Here is a 21736-nt window from a genome sequence, read left to right as displayed (position 1 = left end):
TTCCCCGCAGGGGCATCTGCGCAAGCAGGCGTTTGGTGTGTAGCGACACCACGGACCCGAGCTAACGGAGGGGGGGGTTCTACTTCTTTCCCCACCTAGCCATGCGTGGCTTTACCGTGTCCGGGGAAAAGGGTATCCTGGCGTTTGAGCCGACGCCAGGTTATTGGACCTTTAAGGCCCCCCGGCAGAGGCAACACACCCCTTTGTCCCCGGCTTCACGTAGACGGCACCATTGGGCTAACCCACCCAAGGAAAATTGGCAGTCGCCTCTTCCTGTCTTGTCTTGTCTCCTAGGAGATCTTGGCTCTCTTTCTTTTTCTCCATCTTCGTCTTTTCTACTACTTTTGATCTTTCCTGTCCTCTCCTCACTTCATTTTACTTCTGCAATTCTCGGTGGCAAGTGTTAACCTGGTGTAGATATCCAACCTTGGGTAGATATATTAGGTTATAGCGGCCAGGTACAGCTGGCGCTTGCGTCTCCTTCGCGTCTCGCAGCGCCCCCTTGTTGTGCTTGGTGGTGGGTCGCTGGCATGGCCACTGAATAAGCTACCTAATTCATGGGAACTCCTAGCCCTCTCGCAACCAATTGCCCCTCCAAGATGTGGCGCACCGATGCAATTATTGAATTTTCACCAAACAAAAAAGATAGCTTCTCGAAATACCAGCTCACCCAATGTGAAAGTGTAGAAAAGAAAGCTAGAAGCATTTCTCCTTTCCTTGTGTCCAAATGACTTATAGAAACGCTAGGCATCGGCTACAACGCCACAAAGACCACCAGTGGTGACCTGCTACTCGAAATAAGAGATTACACACAGTACCAGAGACTGCATGACCTTGCATCATTTGGTGACCAGCCTATCACAATCTTACCGCATCGAACAATGAACACCGTGAAGGGTGTTGTATGAGATGGAGACCTGATGGACCTCTCTGATGAGGAATTTCTAACAGGCTGGAAAGACGAAAATGTCATTCAGGTGCAGCGTATCAAAATGAGAAGAGGAAAGACAGAACCCCCAATGAAAAACATTATACTCACTTTGGCATCTAGCACTCTCCCCAGTGAAATAGCAACAGGATATCTTAAACTTCCAATCAGACCTACATACCCAATCCGCGGCGCTGCATCAAGTGTCAGAGGTTCAGGCACGGCTCCCAGAGCTGCAGAGGACAGCTTACCTGTGCAAAATGCGGCACCAAAGGTCATGCCGCTGACGATGACTGTCAATTACAAGTCCACTGCGCAAACTGTGAGGGTGACTATCCCGAATATTCCAGGTCATGCGTGGCCTGAAAAAGGGAAAAAGAAATAATAATCACAAAGTTTAAATTGAACATAAGCTTCCGTGAAACGCGGCAGCGCGTTTCCCCACATTGAGCAGGGAACACATCGTATGCCGAACTGGTGCGAAAGGGGTCAGCACCACTTCGGTTCTCGGCAATGCCTTGGATTACGCTTAGTGTGCCGAGGCTCAGCAGGGCACCGTGGGGGAAATGTCTTGGCGGATCAACTTGCTGCATCTGCCCAAAACAACGCTGCTACCAATACAACCGTAGCTGTCACTACGCTTGACCTGAAGCCCTTCCTTGGACGGCAGCTCAGGGCGTGTTGGCAGTGGCTATGGGATAGACAAACACAAAAGAAATTACATCTAATGAAACCTATGCTTGCATATTGGCCACCAGTATACAGATCACGCTAGACGCAGGTAACACTCACCAGATCACAGACAGGACACACACACAGCACACATGCATATTTGTTGACTGGCGGTGAGCAACCCATCTGTAAGAGATGTGATAAACCGCTCATAATTTTTCATATACTTGTTCAGTGCAATGAGCTAGACTCTCTAAAAAAAACCACTTTTCACTTCCCTACCGACAGCAACTTCTATTGCATGCAGTCATGTTCATCGGTAGAGATCCTCTTTTTAAGCTTGAAACGCTGTTCATGTTTTTTTTTAAATATAAGTAGCTTCCACTCCATATTTTAAGGTAATCTGTAGCACTACCTATCTGCAGAGGTCGAGGATGCGGTGGCTTCATTAAAGACAGCACCTGCCTCGCTGCCCTTGGGCTCAAGGGCATGCATTTACAAGGTATTCGTGCTAATCTTATTTCCTCAATGTAGTTTCATCACCACCAACACAGTCTTTTACTTCTGCTACACATATTTTACGTCACTTACATCATTTTAAATTCTTGTATGTTTTAACCCACTTCCGGGCGCCGAATTTTAGGCGTTTTTACAGCCACGAAACATTATCATAGTTCATATCCTGTACGTATTGCATCAAATCATGCACCGTTGCCACTTTATCAACATTTTCCATGGCACTCTTTGGTCCAGTATGGCCCTTGCGCCATTCAAACACATATATTTTCATCGTTTGGTCTTCCTTTCTCAGCTGATCAGGAAGGCCTGCTACAGCTCGGGGTCTTCTATTCTGAAGCCCTCCATACGAGTCTTCTCAAAGCATGCCTACAGAGTAAATGTGGATCCTCCCAATCTTTACACAATTTGAAGCGACCCTAGCACTGCCTTGGATAGAAGCTGCTGCAGCTAACCGGGCACAAATACATGTCTATAATTTTGCAGGAGGAGCCAGACGTTCAGCTGTTTTAGGGTTAGTTCTGTGCAAGCTAGTGAGTACCAGGCCCTTTCCAGATGACGAATTTTTCTGGTGCGTTACTATGATGGGCAGCAAGCGAGTGAGTGACAAATTGGCACAAACCCCTATCCGACAGATACTCCGATGGCACTACCAAAAGTAATTTAAAGGGTGGCGCTTTTCTGCGAACTGTTGCGAGTCCTACCAAGCCTGTGTTTTTACAATGCGCGTAACATATCACACAAATAGGATGTTCATAATGTACCAGTAACACGCAACAAGTCGCAGTTTCATGCTTTGAAAAATTATTTTACTGTGGCCATGAGCGTCGGCAGGATTGTTCTTGGAGGATGCAAAATCACGGCTGGCGGAGGAGGAAATCGTTAGTGTGGTTCGAGGGAAGTGGGGGAGTTCTGGTGTTGCTTGAGGGCGGCTAGTGCCCCTTTCGCATCCCCCTGCCGACGCCCATAACTGTGCCTTCATTTTATGTGTTACATTGACACACTAAAGCAGACGGAAAGGAGGTGTCTTCTACGTACACCACGATGCCAAGACGGCACACCAACACGCTCTGCTTAGCGTACCCACCATATACAAGCGGTACGTGGGATATTCAATCCGCTGAAGCTTTTATGAGCGAAAGCGATGCAGGCATTTTGACCTTTAGCCAGGCTGCGGCACTATTTGCAATTAGTTTCCGCAGCAACCGCCATGAATCACACAGCTTCGGATTCGAGGCTGCTTGCCACACGCTCCTGCGTTGTCTCTCATAGTTTTAGCGATATCACATGACGTTCTCACAACGTTGACAGTTTGCTGTCGGCTTTGTATTTTGAACACAGCGTGTAGTTTGCAAGTGTGTCTAATCAATGATAGGTCGATTTGGCCTCGTAGGTTGCCAATGGTTGCTTCCCGTCGTGATTGTTAAGTCATTGGTATCAGCCGACGTAAAAAGGCATTTCTCGAGTACTGAGTAACACTAAGTATGCATTCACTTTTTATTATACTTTCACACTCATTGTTTTTCACAGAGTGTGAACATAACAGGACGAAACATTTGTGGGCTGACGCTCAACGATATGAGCAACCGCAATGTATGTGGAGCGGACTCTCTTCACGCATTATATGCCACCGCAAGGCTGTTTCAATGGTGCGGCTCGGGACATTGCGACCTTGTCTTGCAGCTTACCAAGTACGTGAGCTCTGTTGAATATATTTGAAAGTGTCCTTTGTGTGACAATTTCAGGGAACGCAGTGTTTTCGATGCTCGAGGAGCGCGTCATTTCTTCTGCTTAGCAATATGCCTGCTTATTGCCGTAGTTACATGAAATTCAAGGCTCGTAAGCCGATGCCCGAGCAAATGACCATTTCGGGTACAGGAAAGAGCTTAAATACTGAAACAGCTGTGCTAAAATGTGGTATTTGGCAGTAGCCAAGTCTATCAGCCACGATTAAAAAAACAGCGGTGGTATTCAGTCGGACTTTTCTTTTTTTCTGCGGCAAAGCGAGAAATCTTGACATTAACTCAAGTGTAGATACTACAGCCATACGACTAACGTCGACTACTCGAAAATATATAACCTGGAGTTCATTCGTGTTCTTTTTGTTTTTACTTTTTCAGTCTTTCATACGATAACTTTTACACATGCAATCTTTTTTGTTGTAGTGCTGATCTGGCGATGTACATCAATGAGACATCAATTAATGCGCAAGTCAAAGGTAGGTATTTTTCATTGCTTTAGTAGCACTCGCAATATTTGCCGTACTGGCAAATACGTACCTCCACATTCACAGCGTTTTGATCGTAAGCTCCAGATGACGGGTTCTGTTGTAGGGCTGGGCAGTGGTGCATTCCTAAAACATACCATGCAAAAAATCACTTCCTTGCCGTTCAGGTCACATTGCAAAATTATTTCAAAGTCTGAGCACGCTATTTAGGCGCAAAAATGAACACTTCTGAAATACATCTCTGTTGAATAGAATTAGTTATACGTGGTATTAAAAGTTGATCTGGAAATAAAATAAATCCTAAAGTAGTACTCGATCTTGGGAATTTTCAACTTACTTTTTAATGTAAAAAACAAAATTGAGGGTGACTAACAATTGCCCGATGCTTTCCCCTTCTAAAGTGTTTCTTAACTTTTCGCTAAGATTCACGTGTTCAAAACCGATTCGGCAAAGTGCGGCAAACGTCAGCGCGATAAGGTTCAACACTCATAGCAGCACTGGACCAGTAAGGCACTTTGCAAGTCCGTGTCTGACATTCCATCTAACGAGCTTTTCTACCTGCGAAAATAGTGATACCGAAAATGCGTATGCTAATAAATATTGGGCGTAATACGGCTTTAATCGGGTAATTTAGAAGCTTCTTAAAAGCCACCGCACAATGTACCACGAGTTAATTTAAATTATATCGTCGAATCATCATTGAAGGTTTGTTGGTATTTGTATAGTATTTGTAGTCGGCATCAAGAGAGACTGACACAAGGGCTCTGCAACCTGATGATGAGCATGCAGATCAGAATATTCGTTGCATGGCAGAGCGTGCAGACCTTCCTGGCTTAATAGGTTACATCACTACTCAGCTAATCTCGTAAGCGGCCAAAATACACTGTAAAAAATTTTTAAAAAAAAACAGCAAATGCATGGCAAGTTTGGTGACATAGGAGTTTTGTTCCTAGCTGTTTTATGCTTTTCATTTCAGAGTGATTTTCCATCTAATGTGTGTCATTCATTTTCTATATTTTACAGAGACTATTTTTTGACACCTTCTTTAAAAAAAACAAGCTGTTTTTGTATTTTCACGCAATCTTTCTGCGAATGCATTTTCTGTTATTTTGCAGACTCTTCCTCTTTAGAATGGAGTTTTGGTTACATACTATTCTTGCAATAGTCACAATTCTCCCAATAATGCTTTTTCTGTAATTGTACACAAGTTTTCTCTGCTTTGAAGAATGTTAAAATGAGAAATATTTTGCGATCATACTTTGTTTCTATATTGCTTGTGATCTTGCTCATTTAGAAAAAATGTATTTTTTTCTCTCCTAAACTCAGCACATGGTTTGACTGAAATTTAGATACTTGTACAGTTTACGTACCATGATCTACAATACCATGCAGAAAATAGCATTAATTGGGCAAGCATGGCACTAGCACTAAAACCAATGTGCCATATTTACTAGTGAATTTGAAGACAATTGTATGAGTTGTCAAATTTACTCTTTACTCGAGCTCAATAGAACTTGTAATGAACCAGAGAACTCACCAGGGCAGCCGCCTAGGCCGATGAGCAATACTGCTACTTCAATGATCGTCGTGACTTTGAGGTTCCTTCTTGGTTTATTCCCGCCATTGCGCTTGAAGAAACAAAGAAGTGAGAATAATAAGCCAGAATTGCCACAAGGCCGATATTGCCTACTACTGCCAAAGCTTAGGCGCTGCCCGAAGCATGGCTCAGACACTGCTAACCTTAGAACTGTTTCCCTAACGTCCCGTTCGGGTTAAGCTTTCAGATGTCATTTTCAGTCGCCTAAATAAGTGCACAGGAAACAATCCCTTTCTCGCGCCAACAATGAGGGGCTTTTTACACGTAACTATTTTCCAGGACGCCATGATAAGGTTCATGCATGACATTTTTACTCCATAATTGTAGCAAGAACACTCATCTTGCTCTGGGCCTGGACCTTCGCGGTGCGATCAACATAAACCATAGCTCTATTTAGGTGAACCAGACATGATTACCTATAGCAAGAAAATATCTAACTGTATCCGCAAATTTATGAGCAGTACACAGCCGTCTTTAAATTTTATGATGTAACAACGCAAAAAAGAAAGATAAAAATAATCATCCCAGCTCTCCGTACGACGGGTTAACCAGGGAAAGCTCAAACGTCAGGCCCCGGCATTCGGCAGTGGGTTCAAAATTATTGGCTACATGATCTTGCTTCCCAATGATGTTCTTTTCAAAGAATATTGGACTCATTTCTTCAAACAACCTGAATGTGTGCATACACGTTGGGCTTTGGTTTACCGCAGTGTTTCTTTCACGTGCCGCACATTGTGTCTCGTATGATCACGGTAATAGAGGAGTGTAAGGAATGGTTCGATTCATTTCGCAATATCGTTCTCGAACTACACGTGATCAAAGGCGCCACAGGCGAAGCCGAAGTGCCACTGGAGAAGCCTCTGTCTGAAGTGCGTGTTCGCACGGCGAACGCACTCTCACATTCGTGACGTTGACGCTGGTGTGCCCGCAACGTCACTTGTTTTAATGCGGCGTTGTTTGACACGTTTGACATCCCTAGCTAACTGGGCGGCGTGCTTTACAGGATTCGCTAGCCACCGGCGCTTGCATTGCCCTGGGTGATTTAGCGCGGCCTGAAAGGCCGCCGCATCATTGGTTGCTGCTGGCACTCGATCTTGCGGACCTTTTTTTGCAACCGGACTGCATTATCGGCCCGGCGAATGCAAGCGCTCTCACGTTTCCACTGTTGGCGCTCTTCTAGAGTAATTCACGGCCTTTTTAAATAGAAGCTTTCAGTAGAAACTGATGCGAGCGTGCGCGGCGCCACGGCTACGACGGGATAGACGTCACTCACAAATGCAGCCAATGGCGCACGTGCTTGGGTGCGGCGGCGAGAATGACATAGCTGATAGCACAGACAATGGATACAACTCGTGACACCAATTCTGAACGGTCTTTCGTTTCTCCTGAGGCCATATACAGCTTCCGCCTGCAAGTATAAATGCACGGGAATACAAAACAGCAGAAGAAAGCCCGAACAACGAACGGCATGACGGTTTGTTCCCTCGCTCCAGCTGCCGCTTTTTTCTTACGCAAGCGTGTTGTTGAGTCGCGTCCGGTTGGAAGCCAAAGTAGACAACTGCTTACCTTAGGACGTATAATGTTTCAGCGTGTTGCTATCCAATTGAATTATTCATTCCTGTCGCAAAACTGCTTAATTTTTTTTTGTAATATGTAACTCGACTATCTTGCAGGTTTGACTTTCCTCGGTAAAGTCTGCACCAATTACAGCGCCTCGATTGCAGAAGATGCACCACATACGTACAGTGGAGTACTTACGGTCGCTCATGAAATAGCACATTCGTAAGTTTGTTTGCGGCTTTAAATTATGCCATCAGAGTGATGGTAGCGCAAGATCGGCAAGATTTTCAGCTTTGAAATCCTACAATATCATATCAGCCATAAATAAACTATCATTGTGATCAAAGAATAAAGCCATAAGACTAAAAAATGCTTCATAGTAGTAGCTGGAACCAGTAATACTATAACAATTAATTTACGCGACACAGTTTCACTTTACTGCGCAAATTGTGAAGCGCCCTCCACGCCCCAGAAATTCTGGAGGGAAGCATAATGTCTCAATGACCACTTGTCAAAATCACATATACCTGCAAAATTTTTTCAGCATGATCGGAGATGGTCGAAAGCTTACCTGGCGCAATTGATATGAAATAACATAATATATATGTCTATCTATACACAGAGTGTTTCAAAAAATGTGTTCAATATTCTTTAAAAATTACAAAACGACACTGTTTCCCTCACATTGGGCTAGAAAAATGAGCGAGTGTCAATAAGCGGCCTCGAAGTGTAGAGAGTAAATTCACGGTTGAAAACGGCAAGGCAAACAGTGTTGTCACTGAGGGTGTTGTCAAAGTGAACGGTAGATGCGCGTCAGCTAAATTACGCTCATTGCATCACTCTGCGGTGGTTACCAGTGGCCGATTTTTTAAAATTTCTAAGTGGTTATGGACTGTTCGTAGGAAGGAACTTCAACGTATCTTCTGTGTGTGAAACCTCAGTGTACTGTCGGAAGGTCCATGTCTTGTACGTGTATGAGGGTGGCTGACTGTGAGCAGTATCTACAGTGCGGTGTCACGAGGTGTGGGTATACCTTGCTATAAAGCCAGGTGTTGAGAAAGACACCTGTCTGAAGCTTGCGCCACAGGACGGCATCACGTCGGGGGAGGTCTTTATGAGCTGGAGGATGGCGGAGACGGTCTAGTCTGTAGTGCTGTAGAATGTTTGTGTTAGTAATAAAAGGAGTTAGTTCTTCGTGGGCCTGGGGGGGGGCGAAGAATGGGAATTGTAGGGCGCAAGGAACTCCGCCTGGCAGTTGAGATATCGGACGAGAGTGCGAGCCTGCGCATTTCCATGGCCTGCAACCGACTCGTGAGATTACCCAGCAATGCTGGGTAATCTCACGCGCACAGGAGGCTGCGATGTCCCAAGGGATCCCCACTGACCCGTTCTAACCATCGTAAACTACCCGGTCCCCGCTATTGGGAGAAGTAAAGTTTTGATCATCATCATCCTCATCATCGTAGGAAAGGAAGGGCTTGAATTCGCCCATTTTACTCGATCGGCTATCGCCAAGAAGTTATTTCTGTGAATTTGTATAGTTACTGCCTTAATCGTTATTTTTAAGCATCTGAAGATGCATTCTGCTTCAGGAAAGGTAACGCCGAAAGTGGCACGCAGATGCCTGCTTTCTGTGATTTTTCAAAGAATATTGGACTCATTTCTTCAAACAACCTGAATGTGTGCATTCAGGGGTGAAACAACCTTAATGTGTGAATATTTGCATATAGCGCGTGCTGTTAGCCATATCTACATCCATAATTAATATTGTATTCTATGAAGATAATGATGGTGATTAAAGCTTTATTTTGGTCCAGAGAAGGTGCAGGAGACAACCCGCGCCTCCCGGCTTATCCAACGTAGGGACCGCCAAGCCAAGCATGACGGCCCGTTCACGGGCACTCTCAACGACCAGGGTTTGATACTATACTCGTAAATCATGAGTGACCAATAACAATATAATTTTTGGCGCAGTGCTCTTTCACCACACCCGGAAAGGGAGCCACAAGGCCAGCCAACTAATTAATTTCATCGTTTTGGGCCATGGACATGAAAGAATTTGGTCTCTACTTTCAGACTCGGTGCAAGTCACGATGGTGACAATTTGACGCTTCCTATCGATGGTTATCCTAATGCGCTGAACTGTTCGGCAGAAGATGGATACTTGATGAAGCTAGCAAACGATGGACATAAAGGGCTTTCAAACTGCACAAAGGCCCAGATCAAGTGTCTTGTCGGGTACGTAAGGGCGATTTTCATCATGGCCTTGTTGGCTTTGCAAAAACGGCTTTATTGTTTTACGCAAATTCTTGTGTTGCTAAACTCGAGGATACTTGTTAGATTGTCAACGCCACCACACTACCAGAATACCTCTGTACATAAAATTGAGAAACACTTCTTAGAGCCGTAGCTTCTTTAAAATAATATGAATTGACAAACCATGGCACGTCTCATGATCGTAAACTATCTCGACTACTTAACCCATTTCCAATCTGCGCAATGACAGTGCCTGTCTTTATAGGTTAACTTCGAAATCAAATCGACTGTTATCTTGTGTTATCGCATTTTGCTGGTCAAGTCAATACAGTTCTTTGTTGCCCTTCACTCTCGTGTCCTCTGCCTACGTGATGGCGAATCAAAACAAAATCATAGATTTCCCTCAATAAAGAAACAGTGTCTATTTTTGTAAGTGTAGGGGGCCGTTTGGAGGGGTGGTTGCCTCAAAAGCATCCTGTTTTGCTATTTTCGCATACAACTGAATAGTTATGACGCATTTATCAGTAGTAAAGGGTAATATAGTCTCTTATTGAATGCCTTGTGGTTCACTACTAACGAAGTCGCCGATCTGCTCTTCCATACGCAGTACTTTGACACAGTCTTGCATCGAAGTACTAAATAACTCGAACTACCCGAACGGCTTTTATCCTGGGCAAAATATGACACTGGAAAAGTTTTGTAAAAATGCGTATCCGCAACATAAAGACGTAGCCCCTGACGTATGTACTTGCCATTTTCTTGTCACGATCATACAGTTATCATAATACATGCTTTCATGAGCCTATACCTACGTTTACTGTATGAGGGCGCAAATTTTGAAAATTTTTGCCACAGCTACAAATCTCTGCGTGCGCGGAAAGGCTGTGTTCAAGAAAATGACCCGCGAAGTCCGAAAAGAGTCAGCCAGTGTTTTATTTATATTCCACCAACGTATGTGCGGCTTCAACACTCAAATACTGAAAGTTATCGCCAAGTATGTTATTAGTGAACGACCAAATCACCATTGGCGAACATGATGATCGATCAAATAATGATGCTTCAATATGTAAATAAACTAGAGAAATGCCATAAGCGCTAGGAAAGTTCTACGACTGCTCGGTTGTTCAGCCACGGTGTTCTAGTGGCAAAGGTACTCGGATGCTCACCCGCAGGTCACGTGACTGAATCCCGGCTGCGGCGGCCGCAGATTTGGGTTGACGTTAAAAGCCCCAGGTGGTCAACAATTTTGGAGCCCTCCACTACCGCGTCTTTTATAACCACATGACGGTTTTGGGACGTTAAGCTCCACATATCAATCAATCAATTATCAAGTCACTAGGTTGGAAAATCAATCCGAATACGTTTATTATAGGTGGAACTGTTAGTTATGACAAGCCCCAAAGTACAGCTTCCTCACAGCTGCGTCGATAAACTCAATAATTCATGAGCCAAGCACGACATCAAGAAAGAAAGCATGACTACGGCACGTGACCGCACATACTTAAATTCTATGAGCGTAACTGCCATTGCATAAGCAGCCGTACGGATAGGTACAGTACCAGCGCTAAAGACCTCATGAAAAATTGGCGGCTGTCGATGCCAATAATTCACGCAAAAGATGCTGGCTCACAAACTTGGAAGTATTCATGATTTTCGACTGAATTTCAACATCTTCCACCTTTATGCTTTTGCTCGCTGCTTTCTTTAAGGCAATAAAAATGACGTGCCCAAGTTCGAGTTCAACTTTCTATTAGCGGTAGTCCCTGCGTAACCAGGCATGCATGTGTGAACTAAATTACACGTGATGTGCTGCTTTGCGAAAAACAAAATGGGTTTTCGAAATCCCACGTGACAGCGGGGTTTCAATATGGAAACACAGGGTGTGCAAACAAGGGCGCAAGAAGTCACGACACCGCAAACGCTGAATGACTACTCAAGAGACGCACAATGGTCAAAAAAAAGAAGGCACAGAAATGAGCGCGTGCCCATTTGGCCTGTGTAAAGGGACTAGATTGAGGCGTTTACTCTAGCCTTACACAGCATGAAATACTTGAAATGTTTGCGGCTGAGGAGCAGTCTCTGTATTTTGATGATCGCGCAACGTTGAGAACAAGAAGGCCCCCATAGAGTCAGTGATGATGATTTTTGCCGGCACGACTCGACCAATCTAAATGAAGACGTGGCTACTAATTTATCGTGTTGAAGCATTATCCCCGCACCCACTGCAGTGTAACAATTCTGGAGCTACGAGCATACCCTCAAGGGACGTAGATCGGATGTGAGGTGTCCCAGCAGTGCTGAACAACATAAACCCAATGAATGTTCAACCCAAGAGGTGAGATGTTGTCCATCTAGAGGAACGCTCGCAGCTGATGGCGAAAGCTGTCCCACGGGACAACACGAGGTGCAACCGCTAGAGATCATAGAACAACAACGATGCTCCCGGTGTGAGGCCCGATCTGTTCTTACTGAGCGCTCGCGTGGCTATGCTACCACTGCCAACCGGGCAAATCAGATGCTTGAGCCGTCGTTGCCCAATCTAATAGCATCAACCGTGGAACGGGTGATGGCGAAGTTGATGGATACTCTATTTATGAGCCTAACGGAGTCATTGGTACAAATGGTAAGCACTCAGTTGAGTCAAATCTTGCAGGGCGGTAACCGATCCGCTGTGCCCCCTTCACTACTTTCACCAGTTCAGGTTACTGAGATTTCAACCGAACCAGACCCTTCGACGCCAAAGGCACGCACGTCTACCTCTGGCCGGAAAATATTTGTACCCCTTGAGCAGGACTTGTCTCACAACCAGAACGAATGTACTCTTATTCAAGAAATATGAAAAGACGAGTTTCTACTGAGGGACAACATTCCTCAGTGATTTTCAAATGAAGGAATGAGAAATACCAGACAGAAAACCCATAAAAAGAATTTTTAAGGAATACAATCTTACAGAAAGTAGCTGGCATCTCGTCAATAGAGGTTGTTTAAAAGTACTACTGTGGAGTTGCCGCTCCATTTTTTCGGCAGCTACTGATCTACTTTATCTTCACATCTTCCACTGATATTTTTTGCTTTACGAGAAACTTGGCTTGAAGAGAAAAAAATATTTCAGGATTCAAAATTACCGCCCATTTTATTTGGACCACCCAAATTGAAGTGGTGGTTTGGAAATATTCATCTCATCTAAAATCGCTCATAGAGCCAAATTTACATAAAAATCAATGACTTCAAAAAGGAAGATTACAGCATTAGGCATTACTATTCCTGGGTTTCTCTCATCCTCGTTAATTATTGCATATTTTCGGGCGGGTGTTCAAAACTCTTCCGCTCTATACTGCAGTTTTCTATTGCCAAAAAATATCATGTTAGTGGTTGATCTATTGTCATAATATTTCATAGGGCTCTAGAACTGATTTAAATCTCAAACGTTTGTGGGATTGGACGAATAGAATTAACTTTACATGCATGAACACAAGAACCCCTACTTTTATGTGTTAGAAGTCCTATTCAGTGCTTGATCAAACTTTTTCTAACGCTAACCTGACCATCTCATCTTGGTCTGTGATCAACTCGGGCACGAGTAGCGACCATGTGCCTATCTTATCCGAGATGGTATGTCCAGTAACCTCTATTATTAGATCATCGGTTACGTATGCGAACTTCAGTACATTCGAGAAGACATTATGAGGCGCTTTATTTAACGAAACATATGATAGGGAAGCAGACGCCATCCCAATGAACGACATTTTAATGTACTCGTTGAATATTTCTATACTTACCATTGAAAGCTCACAACCATCAACCAACCCGTAAAAGAATGCAGACTGTTCGTGGGCTTATAGACTAAGAAAGCTGCTTGGAAAAATTAATTTTCAACCAGTGTCCCAGCAACTGGAGTGAGTATAAGTATGCGGCCGCTATTTTTAGGAGAACCATTGCTAATGCGAAAGACAAATTGGTCAACGAACAACCTGAGTTCCGTTCAAAGCGGACAATAGAAAAGCACTATTTCGCTTTCTGAGAAATAAGGAAGTTCCTCTGGTACTGAAAAAAAGTAGAATCCGTAATATCATCACCAGGTGAACTGAAGACTTATCTCAAAAATATAGCTCAGGGCCCAAAAAGTCGCTTCACTGCTGTCCTCCTATACCAAGCCAAGTCACGCTGTAGGCGTGAGGATTCTGAAGAGGTTACAGCTGCAGAACTAGAAAATATAGATAGAAGACTACTCCATTGAGCTCCTGGTTCTGACGGCATGACGACGTCGGTGATAAAATCAGTACATAAAATTTACCCAATTGGCCAACTCGAAATTGTTATTCACTCACTTAGCAGCCTCACAGGGGCGTCTGTGTAAGCAGGCGTTTGGTGTGTAGTGACACCACGGACCCGAGCTAACGGGGGGATTTTGACTCCTTCCCACGCCTAGCCGTGCGTGTCTGGGAAAAGAGGAATCCGGGGGGTTGAGCCGACGCCAGGCGATTGGACCTTTAATTGTGCTGCCTCGGCTCTCCGGCAAAGGCAGCACAGCTCTTTAGCCCCAGCTTCACGTAGACGGCATCCCTGGGTTGACATAACAGGGGAACTCGGCTCATGAGTCGCCTTTTCCTGTCTCTCTCTCCTTACACCTTCGTTTTTCTCATACACTTTTTATCTTTCCTGTCATCCTCTCTTTTCTGGTTACTTCGGAATTTCCTGGCGGCGAGGTTTGACCTGGTGTAGCTGTCCAACCTCGGGTAATTATAGCAGGTTATAGCGGCGATGCCTGGCCCGTGTCTCAAAGTGTTTGTTGCTCAACCTTGTAGCGTCCCCTTGTTTGTATCGGTGACGCACCGAAGACACAATTTCGCTCAACACACCAAAGCTGATTTTCCCAAAGTATCGCCGTATCACTTTCCCCAAAGCCGGCCTTTCCAAAGTACAACGTTATTTGCAAAGTACCGTGAAAAAAAGACAGTCTGAGCCATTTCTCTTTTCCTCGTGTCCAAAACTCTAACAGGAGCAATAGGCCCACGTTATAAAGTGACAAAGATGGAAAGTGGCGATCTTTTTCTGGAGGTTCGTGACAACGCTCAGCATGAGAAGGGTTCTAAACTTGTAGTATTTGGGAGAACCCCTATTTTTGTGGGCCCACACAGGTCAATAAACACTGTGAGTGGTGTGATTTCCGACGATGATCTCCTTGAACTTTCTGAAATGGAACTGCTCGAAGGTTGGCAGGACCGGAACGCGGTCAAAGTCCAATAAATCACAGTAAGGCACGACAACAAACACACCCCTACAAAGCATATGATAATTACCTTCAGGGCCAGTTACCTGCCAGAAATAATTGAAACCGACTATTGTAAGCTTGGTGTAAGACCGTAAATCCCAATCCCCACCAATGTTTCAAGAGCCAAGGCTTCAAACATGGATCGCAGAATTTCAGAGGGCGCGTACTTGCGCAAAGTGTGCATCCATCGAACACATACCCGACAGGTGCACCTCAGAAACAACTCATTGTTGGAACTGTGGAGGAGATCACTCACACTAGTCACGATCATGCCCCACATAGCAAAAAGAGGAACCAATAGTAGAACTCAAAGTCAATCTAAATCTGTCATCCCAAGAGGCACGTAAACGTTTTTCGCTGGACAACCCCTCTTATCCCCCTTTGCCGACTTGACGCGCCGGGGTGCCATGCCACACGTTTCCACACCCACAACTGTCACACAGAGTGTGGCCGCGGTCGTGCCATCAGCGCCCCCGGATGGAGCAGCCTGTACTGCTACACCACCTGACAAACAGGGCCTGAAGACCACCGTGTCTGCTGAACCTTGGACCACTGCAAATGCAGTTAGGTCTGAAAGTTCTTTGAACGTGCCTGCCAAGCGGGCACCATCTACCACCTCAAAAGAGGTGATGGATACAACTCCCGCACCTCCGGCGCCAAAGACACCGAATGGTAGGCGCAACTCTTTGGAGCGCGCTAAAAAAGAAAAACACCAAATCACAGAGTCCACAAAAGGCCCTCCTAACACAACACTTTTGTACACACAGCACCACACAACAATAAAATGACACAAATACTACCATGGAACGTCTAAGAACTGCTGAGAAACCTTAACGATATCCAAGAACTTTTACACAAACATACACCTAAAGTGCTGTTTTCTATGTCATAACGTGCTGTTTTCTATGTCATACACCAAATTTCTATGTCATAACGTGGTTTTCGGAAGGACCGGAATGATTCTTCTGACGAGCGATAGCAGACGACGCTCGGTGCATGTCTCACGCCTTTGTGTGAGGAAAACCAAGTAGATCGGCGCTGAGCTCACGCGCGCTCGAGGAACGTGAAATAGAAAAAAGGTTTGGCAGTACCTTCCTGATCTTGAAAGAGTGTGTACGTTCTTCTTGGGCCTCCTTGGAACCCAGTATACCCGACGGCCACAACGGCACGTCACTATTGGTGCCCAACGGCTCTAGGTTAACTAAGAAGACGTTTACATCTTCTATGTGGGGACGTCGCTCCTTATGCTCTCTTTCGGCTCAACCACTGACGTTTGGACAGCGTCGGCTCCGTGATGCCAAGATGGTGACTGCCCCGTGTTCCGTCAACGTGTTCGAACAGCTGGATGACGCCGCCCGGGTGGAAGCCTACCGGTCAGCTGTGTCCGAAGGCGATATTCTCAACACCGAGAAGGGCCTGCTCCGGAGCGAATCAGAGGAACTGAAACTGATGATTCTCCAAGACCACGACACCGCTAAAGACGACGACGCACCAAAACAGCCTCTCGAATCGGAAATGAAGGCAAGTCACGACGTCTTGTGTAACTTGCTTCCTCCACTAGTAGAAAGCATCGAGCGTCAGGAGTTAAAAACGCTTAAAAATTCGGCCGCCAAATGAAGCAAGAGTGCAGAAGAAAGAAGTGCGTGGATGAATTTCAAACGCGGCTCGAGAAAGCAACAAAGCCAAGCAAGAAGCTATACTCCCGAGTGCATGTCTAACAGTGGAGACGCTTGCGATCGGCTTTCGAGTTTCGCGGCGAGCTCCTCACCGCATCTCGGGAAAGATCTAAACGTCTGATTTCACCAAGAGGACTATTGGTTTAGATACTTCTGCGTTCTCGACGAGATGGTCATACCATTACTTATTTCAAGGCTCCCAGCTAAAGACTTAACATGAATGCGTCACCACATGAAGGTCGCTAGTATCAGTACTTGGGCTGACACGAAGGCAGCGTTCAACCGACTTTATAACATGGACTGCGATGTAACATCTAAGCAATGAATGTTCGGCGCAACGCACTGTGCAGGAGAGTCATGTACAGACTTCGCATACCGAAAGCTCGACCTGATGGAGCAGTGCAACTATCCTGTACTACAGCAGAAAAAACGACAAGTTATCATGGCTACTCTGTCACCCAAGGCAAAGAAGAACTTTTTTGATAAACCATTAAGGCGGCTAGATGCTATGATAAGCTCTTTTCTGCGCTTTGACCAGATCAAGAATTCGGAGGAAAGCATTCAGATTTTGGCTGCGGAAGAACGTGGAACGCCATCCACAAAGCCATCCGACAAATACCGTGCTATGGCAAAGCGTTCGCCTCGGAAGTCTATGCGCCATCGTCAACGCACTGACAGAATAGAGTCTAGCGGTTCCTCAGATGATGAAGTAACTCAGAAAAAGGTGAAATGAGGTACGAAAGCGAAGCCATCACAGTCGCAGCAGTGGACTCATTCCGCAACGCGTGTTTTTGAAAGGTTGCAAGGAAACGCCTTGAGGGTTCGCAGACTGTGCTTGAACTGATCCAGAAGTAGCCATTTTGTCACGCAGTGTCGTCTACCGCTAACTGCACAATTTTTGCAGTGGGAGGAAGATTTCGAATCTTCCAACTCACAACTGCGGGGAACCGAACAGCTGGTGACGCCGTAGCCCGCGAGGAGTCGCCAGTGATTGAGCAGGTGTCATATGTCTCTGAAGCAGGTACTTTTTTTGTTCTTGTCGCCATCAACAGACAAACGATTAAAGCCATCTTAGATTCTGGAGCTGACAAAAGCTTGATTACGGCACGAATAGTTGACAAGTTCGAATTAAGCATAAGGCCTTAGTCCCTAGGTTAGGTAGGAGCAAGCGGCCATCCGCTACAAAACTTAGGTCAACTGAGTGCTGTGGTGACAGTGGACGGCCAAACACTGCAGCATGACTTTGCCGTCGTTCCCCAGTTGCCTCACGAAGGAATACTGCTAGGTAATGACTTTTTGCGGGCTGCAAGAGCCGTCATCGACTGGGACTTGGAGAGCTTCGCGGTATCGGTCCCCCAACGACTACGCAAAGTCTACCTGGTTAGGAAGCAACCACTGCCAGCTTTATCACGGAAGTTAGTTCCTGTGACCTGGCATCGCGTGTCAGAAGATTAAAATCATTTAATGGTCATCACCGGGACAAAGCTCTTGCACGACCACTATTAAGTCATAGAGGATCCCTTGGTAACAGCTGCATCGGAAAATACAACGAAGGTTTTGATCATGAAGTGCTCTTCTCAAGCCGTCTTGCTTCCTTATCATATGACAATTGGCCTCATTGAGGAAGCAAACAGAATTTACGATATTGAACTTTCTGAAGAGGACTGCCAACAGATCTTCCAAATTTCATGCCTTCCTTCTCCTGCGGACCTTGATGCGCCACCAGCTCCTACGGCCGTCGATTCGCAGCACCGTTCATTGATTGATATGTGGGGTTTAACGCCCCAAAACCGCCATACGATTATGAGAGATGCCGTAGTGGAGGGCTCCGGAAATTTTGACTACCTGGGGTTCTTTAACCTACACCCAAATCTGAGCACACGGGTCTTCATTTCCTCCTCTCTCGGAAATGCAGCCGCCAAAGCCGGTATTTGATCCCGCGACCATCGGGTACGCAGCCGAGTACATTAGCCACTAGACCACCATGGCGGGGCTCCGCAGCACCGTTCAATTGCAATAGGAGACGTCAGCTTTAACATTGGAACAATGTTATCTTCCATTGAGCTGCAGGTCGTGAAGGATTTGTTGGTGCAACATTCGGTTTATTTTCCACAGTCAAGTACAGATGTAGGCTCCTGCACAGTTGAGTAACATTGCATTGCAACTGGAAACGGAAAGTCATTATCGCAACGTCCTCGCAGATTGCCACCATCACAGCGTGATCTCGTCAAAAGTGTGTTCAAGGACCTCATTGATGCCAATATAGTGCGACCATCTCGGAGTTCTTAAGCGTCACCCCTGGTCCTTGTAGCAAAGAAAGACGGGACGAAGCGCATGTGCGTTGATTATCGATGTCTCAACCCCGTCATTGAGGACATTGTGTACCCTTTCCGAAGAATTGAAGATGCGCTGCACGCACTCACCGGAACCACGTACTTTTTCTGTTATCGACTTGGTGTCTGGATTTTATCAGATCGCCATGCATCCAGATGGTAGACAAGAGACTGCCTTCGTCACGCCGTGTGGTTTTCACAAATTCCTCTGGATGCCATTTTGCCCTAATGGTGCCCCATTCACATGTCAGCGAGCCGTTGATACAGTCAGTGACGGTAATAAATACGACAATGCCGTTGTGTATGTGGATGACTGCGTGGTCTTCATCCAAACATTTGAAGAACATGTTTCGCAACTTCAGAACATATTTACAAGGTTTGAAATAACAGCCTTGAAGTACAAGCCACAGAATTTTTTTTCTTTTTTTAGTACTGCCTTCAAATATTTTGGGCTCGTTCTCACAAAAGACGGTGTATCTCCTGACCTATCGACACTGGCAGATGTTCAGGCTTTCCGGCCTCCTCGATATGTACAGGAACTACACTGATTCATCAGGCTCACATCATATTTCAGGAAGTTTATCCCGAACTACAGCGTTATCGCAGCACCTTTTCAGTCACTCCTAAAGAAAAATGCTACTTTTTCTTGGGAAGAAGATGAGCAAGGGACATTTGAGACATTAAAGCGCGCACTGTGCCAGCCGCTTGTCCCTAAGCTATTCTCCGAAAAACCACAATTTGGTGTCCAAGTACACACAGATGCATCTCCGCTCGGCTTGGGAGGTCTATTGCTGCAAGAGGATGAAGAGCGACGATATTGTCCAGTGCTATACTTGAGTCGACCCCTCAAAGGTGCGGAGTTTAATTATTCTCCGGCAGAACAGGAAGCTCATGCAGTAAATTGGGCATTAGAAGAGCTACAACAATACCTTGATTGGCCGAAAATTTCAAGTCTTCAGCGACCACCATGCACTGGGCTGGGTCTTGCGCTACAAGGAAGAAAGCCAACGCCTTCATCGTTGGTCACTGATTCTGCAGGAATTTGACTTTGATGTCATATATAAATCAGGAATTGTGCACTGCGCACCAGATTTCCTTTCCAAGAATTCGCTCATTGTTGATGATGCTGAACCAATTCTTGCAGTATCATATCCATCACTGAGATTGTGTGACAACATGGGCGGGGTGCGGCGTCAAGATTCGTTTTGCGCTGAAGTCCTGGATATCGTTAGGGGTGCGCTGGGCAACAAAAAGCAACAGGAACGCGTGGAAAAGAAGTTTATCACGCATAACGATGTGTTGTACGAAAAATACCAAGGCCCAGTCAGCAGTCGATTTCTCCTCTGCCTTCCTGCACAACGACAAGCTGACGCACTCCGTGAAATGCATGAAGGATGATACGGTGGCCACGTGGGCATCAGGAAAACATTCGATGCCTTTAAGCCTAAGTATTACTGGCCGAATCTCTATGTAGATGTCAGATGGTACGTGCGTCACTGTGCCCTTTGCCAGAGGATGAAGATGTGGACATCGGTGCCTTATGGTCTATCACAGCTAATAGACGTCCACTACCCATTTCACACACTTGAGATGGACATAATAGGGCTATTCAAAACTTCAAGAGGTTACAAGTACGTCATTGTAGCCATTGATTACCTCACAAAGTTCATGGAGGCAAAACCATCCCGGAACATAGAGGCCGCAACCGTCCAGAAGTTTGTCGAACGATGGATCATCTTAAAGCGTGGATGCCCAGACACAAATATCACGGACCATGGTACTCCAATGATGGCGCGCTCTACTGAAGCATACCCCGAACACCGGGCATCAGACATGCTGCCACTACCACTTATCACCCCGCAGCAAACGGCCTATGCAAAATAGCCAATAAGACAATCAAACAGGTGATTGCCATGACTACCACCGAAAGATGAAAATGGGCCGATCTCCTCCCTTATATTGTATTCTGTTACCACACCGGGTACCAAGACGCGGTTCGCCAAACTTCTTTCTTTGGAAACTCTAAATATCACGAAAGCTTATGATAGCTTAAAGCATGTGAAACTGCTAGATTCACTTAAGAACTTAGGGCTGCCATAATACTTTGCGACCTGAACCCATGCTTTCTTAAGTGATAGAGAATTTTACTGCTCGCAGTCTGGTGTCAATTCTTCAAAATATACGGAAAGGAGGGGTCTACCGCAAGCCTCAGTACTATCATCCTGATTTTTCAATGTACTACTATGTACCATTCCCATACAGCAAGATGTGCAGGCCTATGCGTATGCCGATGACAGCGCATTTTTTGCTGCGTCGGCGGACATTTACACACTTTACCTAATTATGCAGACATACATAAATAGTCTGGAAACGGGGCTAGATGATATTAAATTATCGCTAAATAATAATAAAGTGCAATTGTTGTTTTCACACAAAATGTCCCAGGGCTCATCTCACTAGTGTACCGACAAGATGCCCTGCCTTTGGTCGAGTCAGTTAGGTAGTTAGGAGTAACCTACACCACAACACTCAGCTGGAGTCCCCACGTAGAAAACCTGGCTGCTAAGGGAGCACGTGTCGTAGCGATGCTGCGTAGGCTCAGTAATTATTGTACCGGTTTGCGTAGAGACGTGCTCGTCATGATTTGTTGCTTCTACATTCGACTGATATTCGAATTCGGCTGTGTGTTGTTTTCTTGC

The 21736-nt window shown here is 45.5% G+C and overlaps 1 protein-coding gene across 2 annotated transcripts in view; it reads left to right on the top strand.

The window, feature by feature from the left end:
- The window catches only part of LOC142769096 (venom metalloproteinase BumaMPs1-like), a 100858-nt gene that overhangs the window by 62518 nt on the left and 16604 nt on the right, over positions 1 to 21736 (top strand). For both annotated transcript variants that reach the window (XM_075872022.1, XM_075872021.1), the window contains 5 exons: positions 3647 to 3807; positions 4282 to 4334; positions 7614 to 7722; positions 9577 to 9738; positions 10364 to 10496. In XM_075872022.1, coding sequence (XP_075728137.1) covers positions 3647 to 3807; positions 4282 to 4334; positions 7614 to 7722; positions 9577 to 9738; positions 10364 to 10496 — 618 coding nt within the window. The remainder of the gene's footprint in view (positions 1 to 3646; positions 3808 to 4281; positions 4335 to 7613; positions 7723 to 9576; positions 9739 to 10363; positions 10497 to 21736) is intronic.

Source organism: Rhipicephalus microplus, chromosome 8 (genome assembly GCF_043290135.1).
Source record: "Rhipicephalus microplus isolate Deutch F79 chromosome 8, USDA_Rmic, whole genome shotgun sequence".
In the NCBI taxonomy this organism is placed as follows: Eukaryota; Metazoa; Arthropoda; class Arachnida; order Ixodida; family Ixodidae; genus Rhipicephalus; species Rhipicephalus microplus.
The sequence above is the reverse complement of the archived record's forward strand: the minus strand, read 5'-3'. Positions and strand labels throughout refer to the sequence as shown.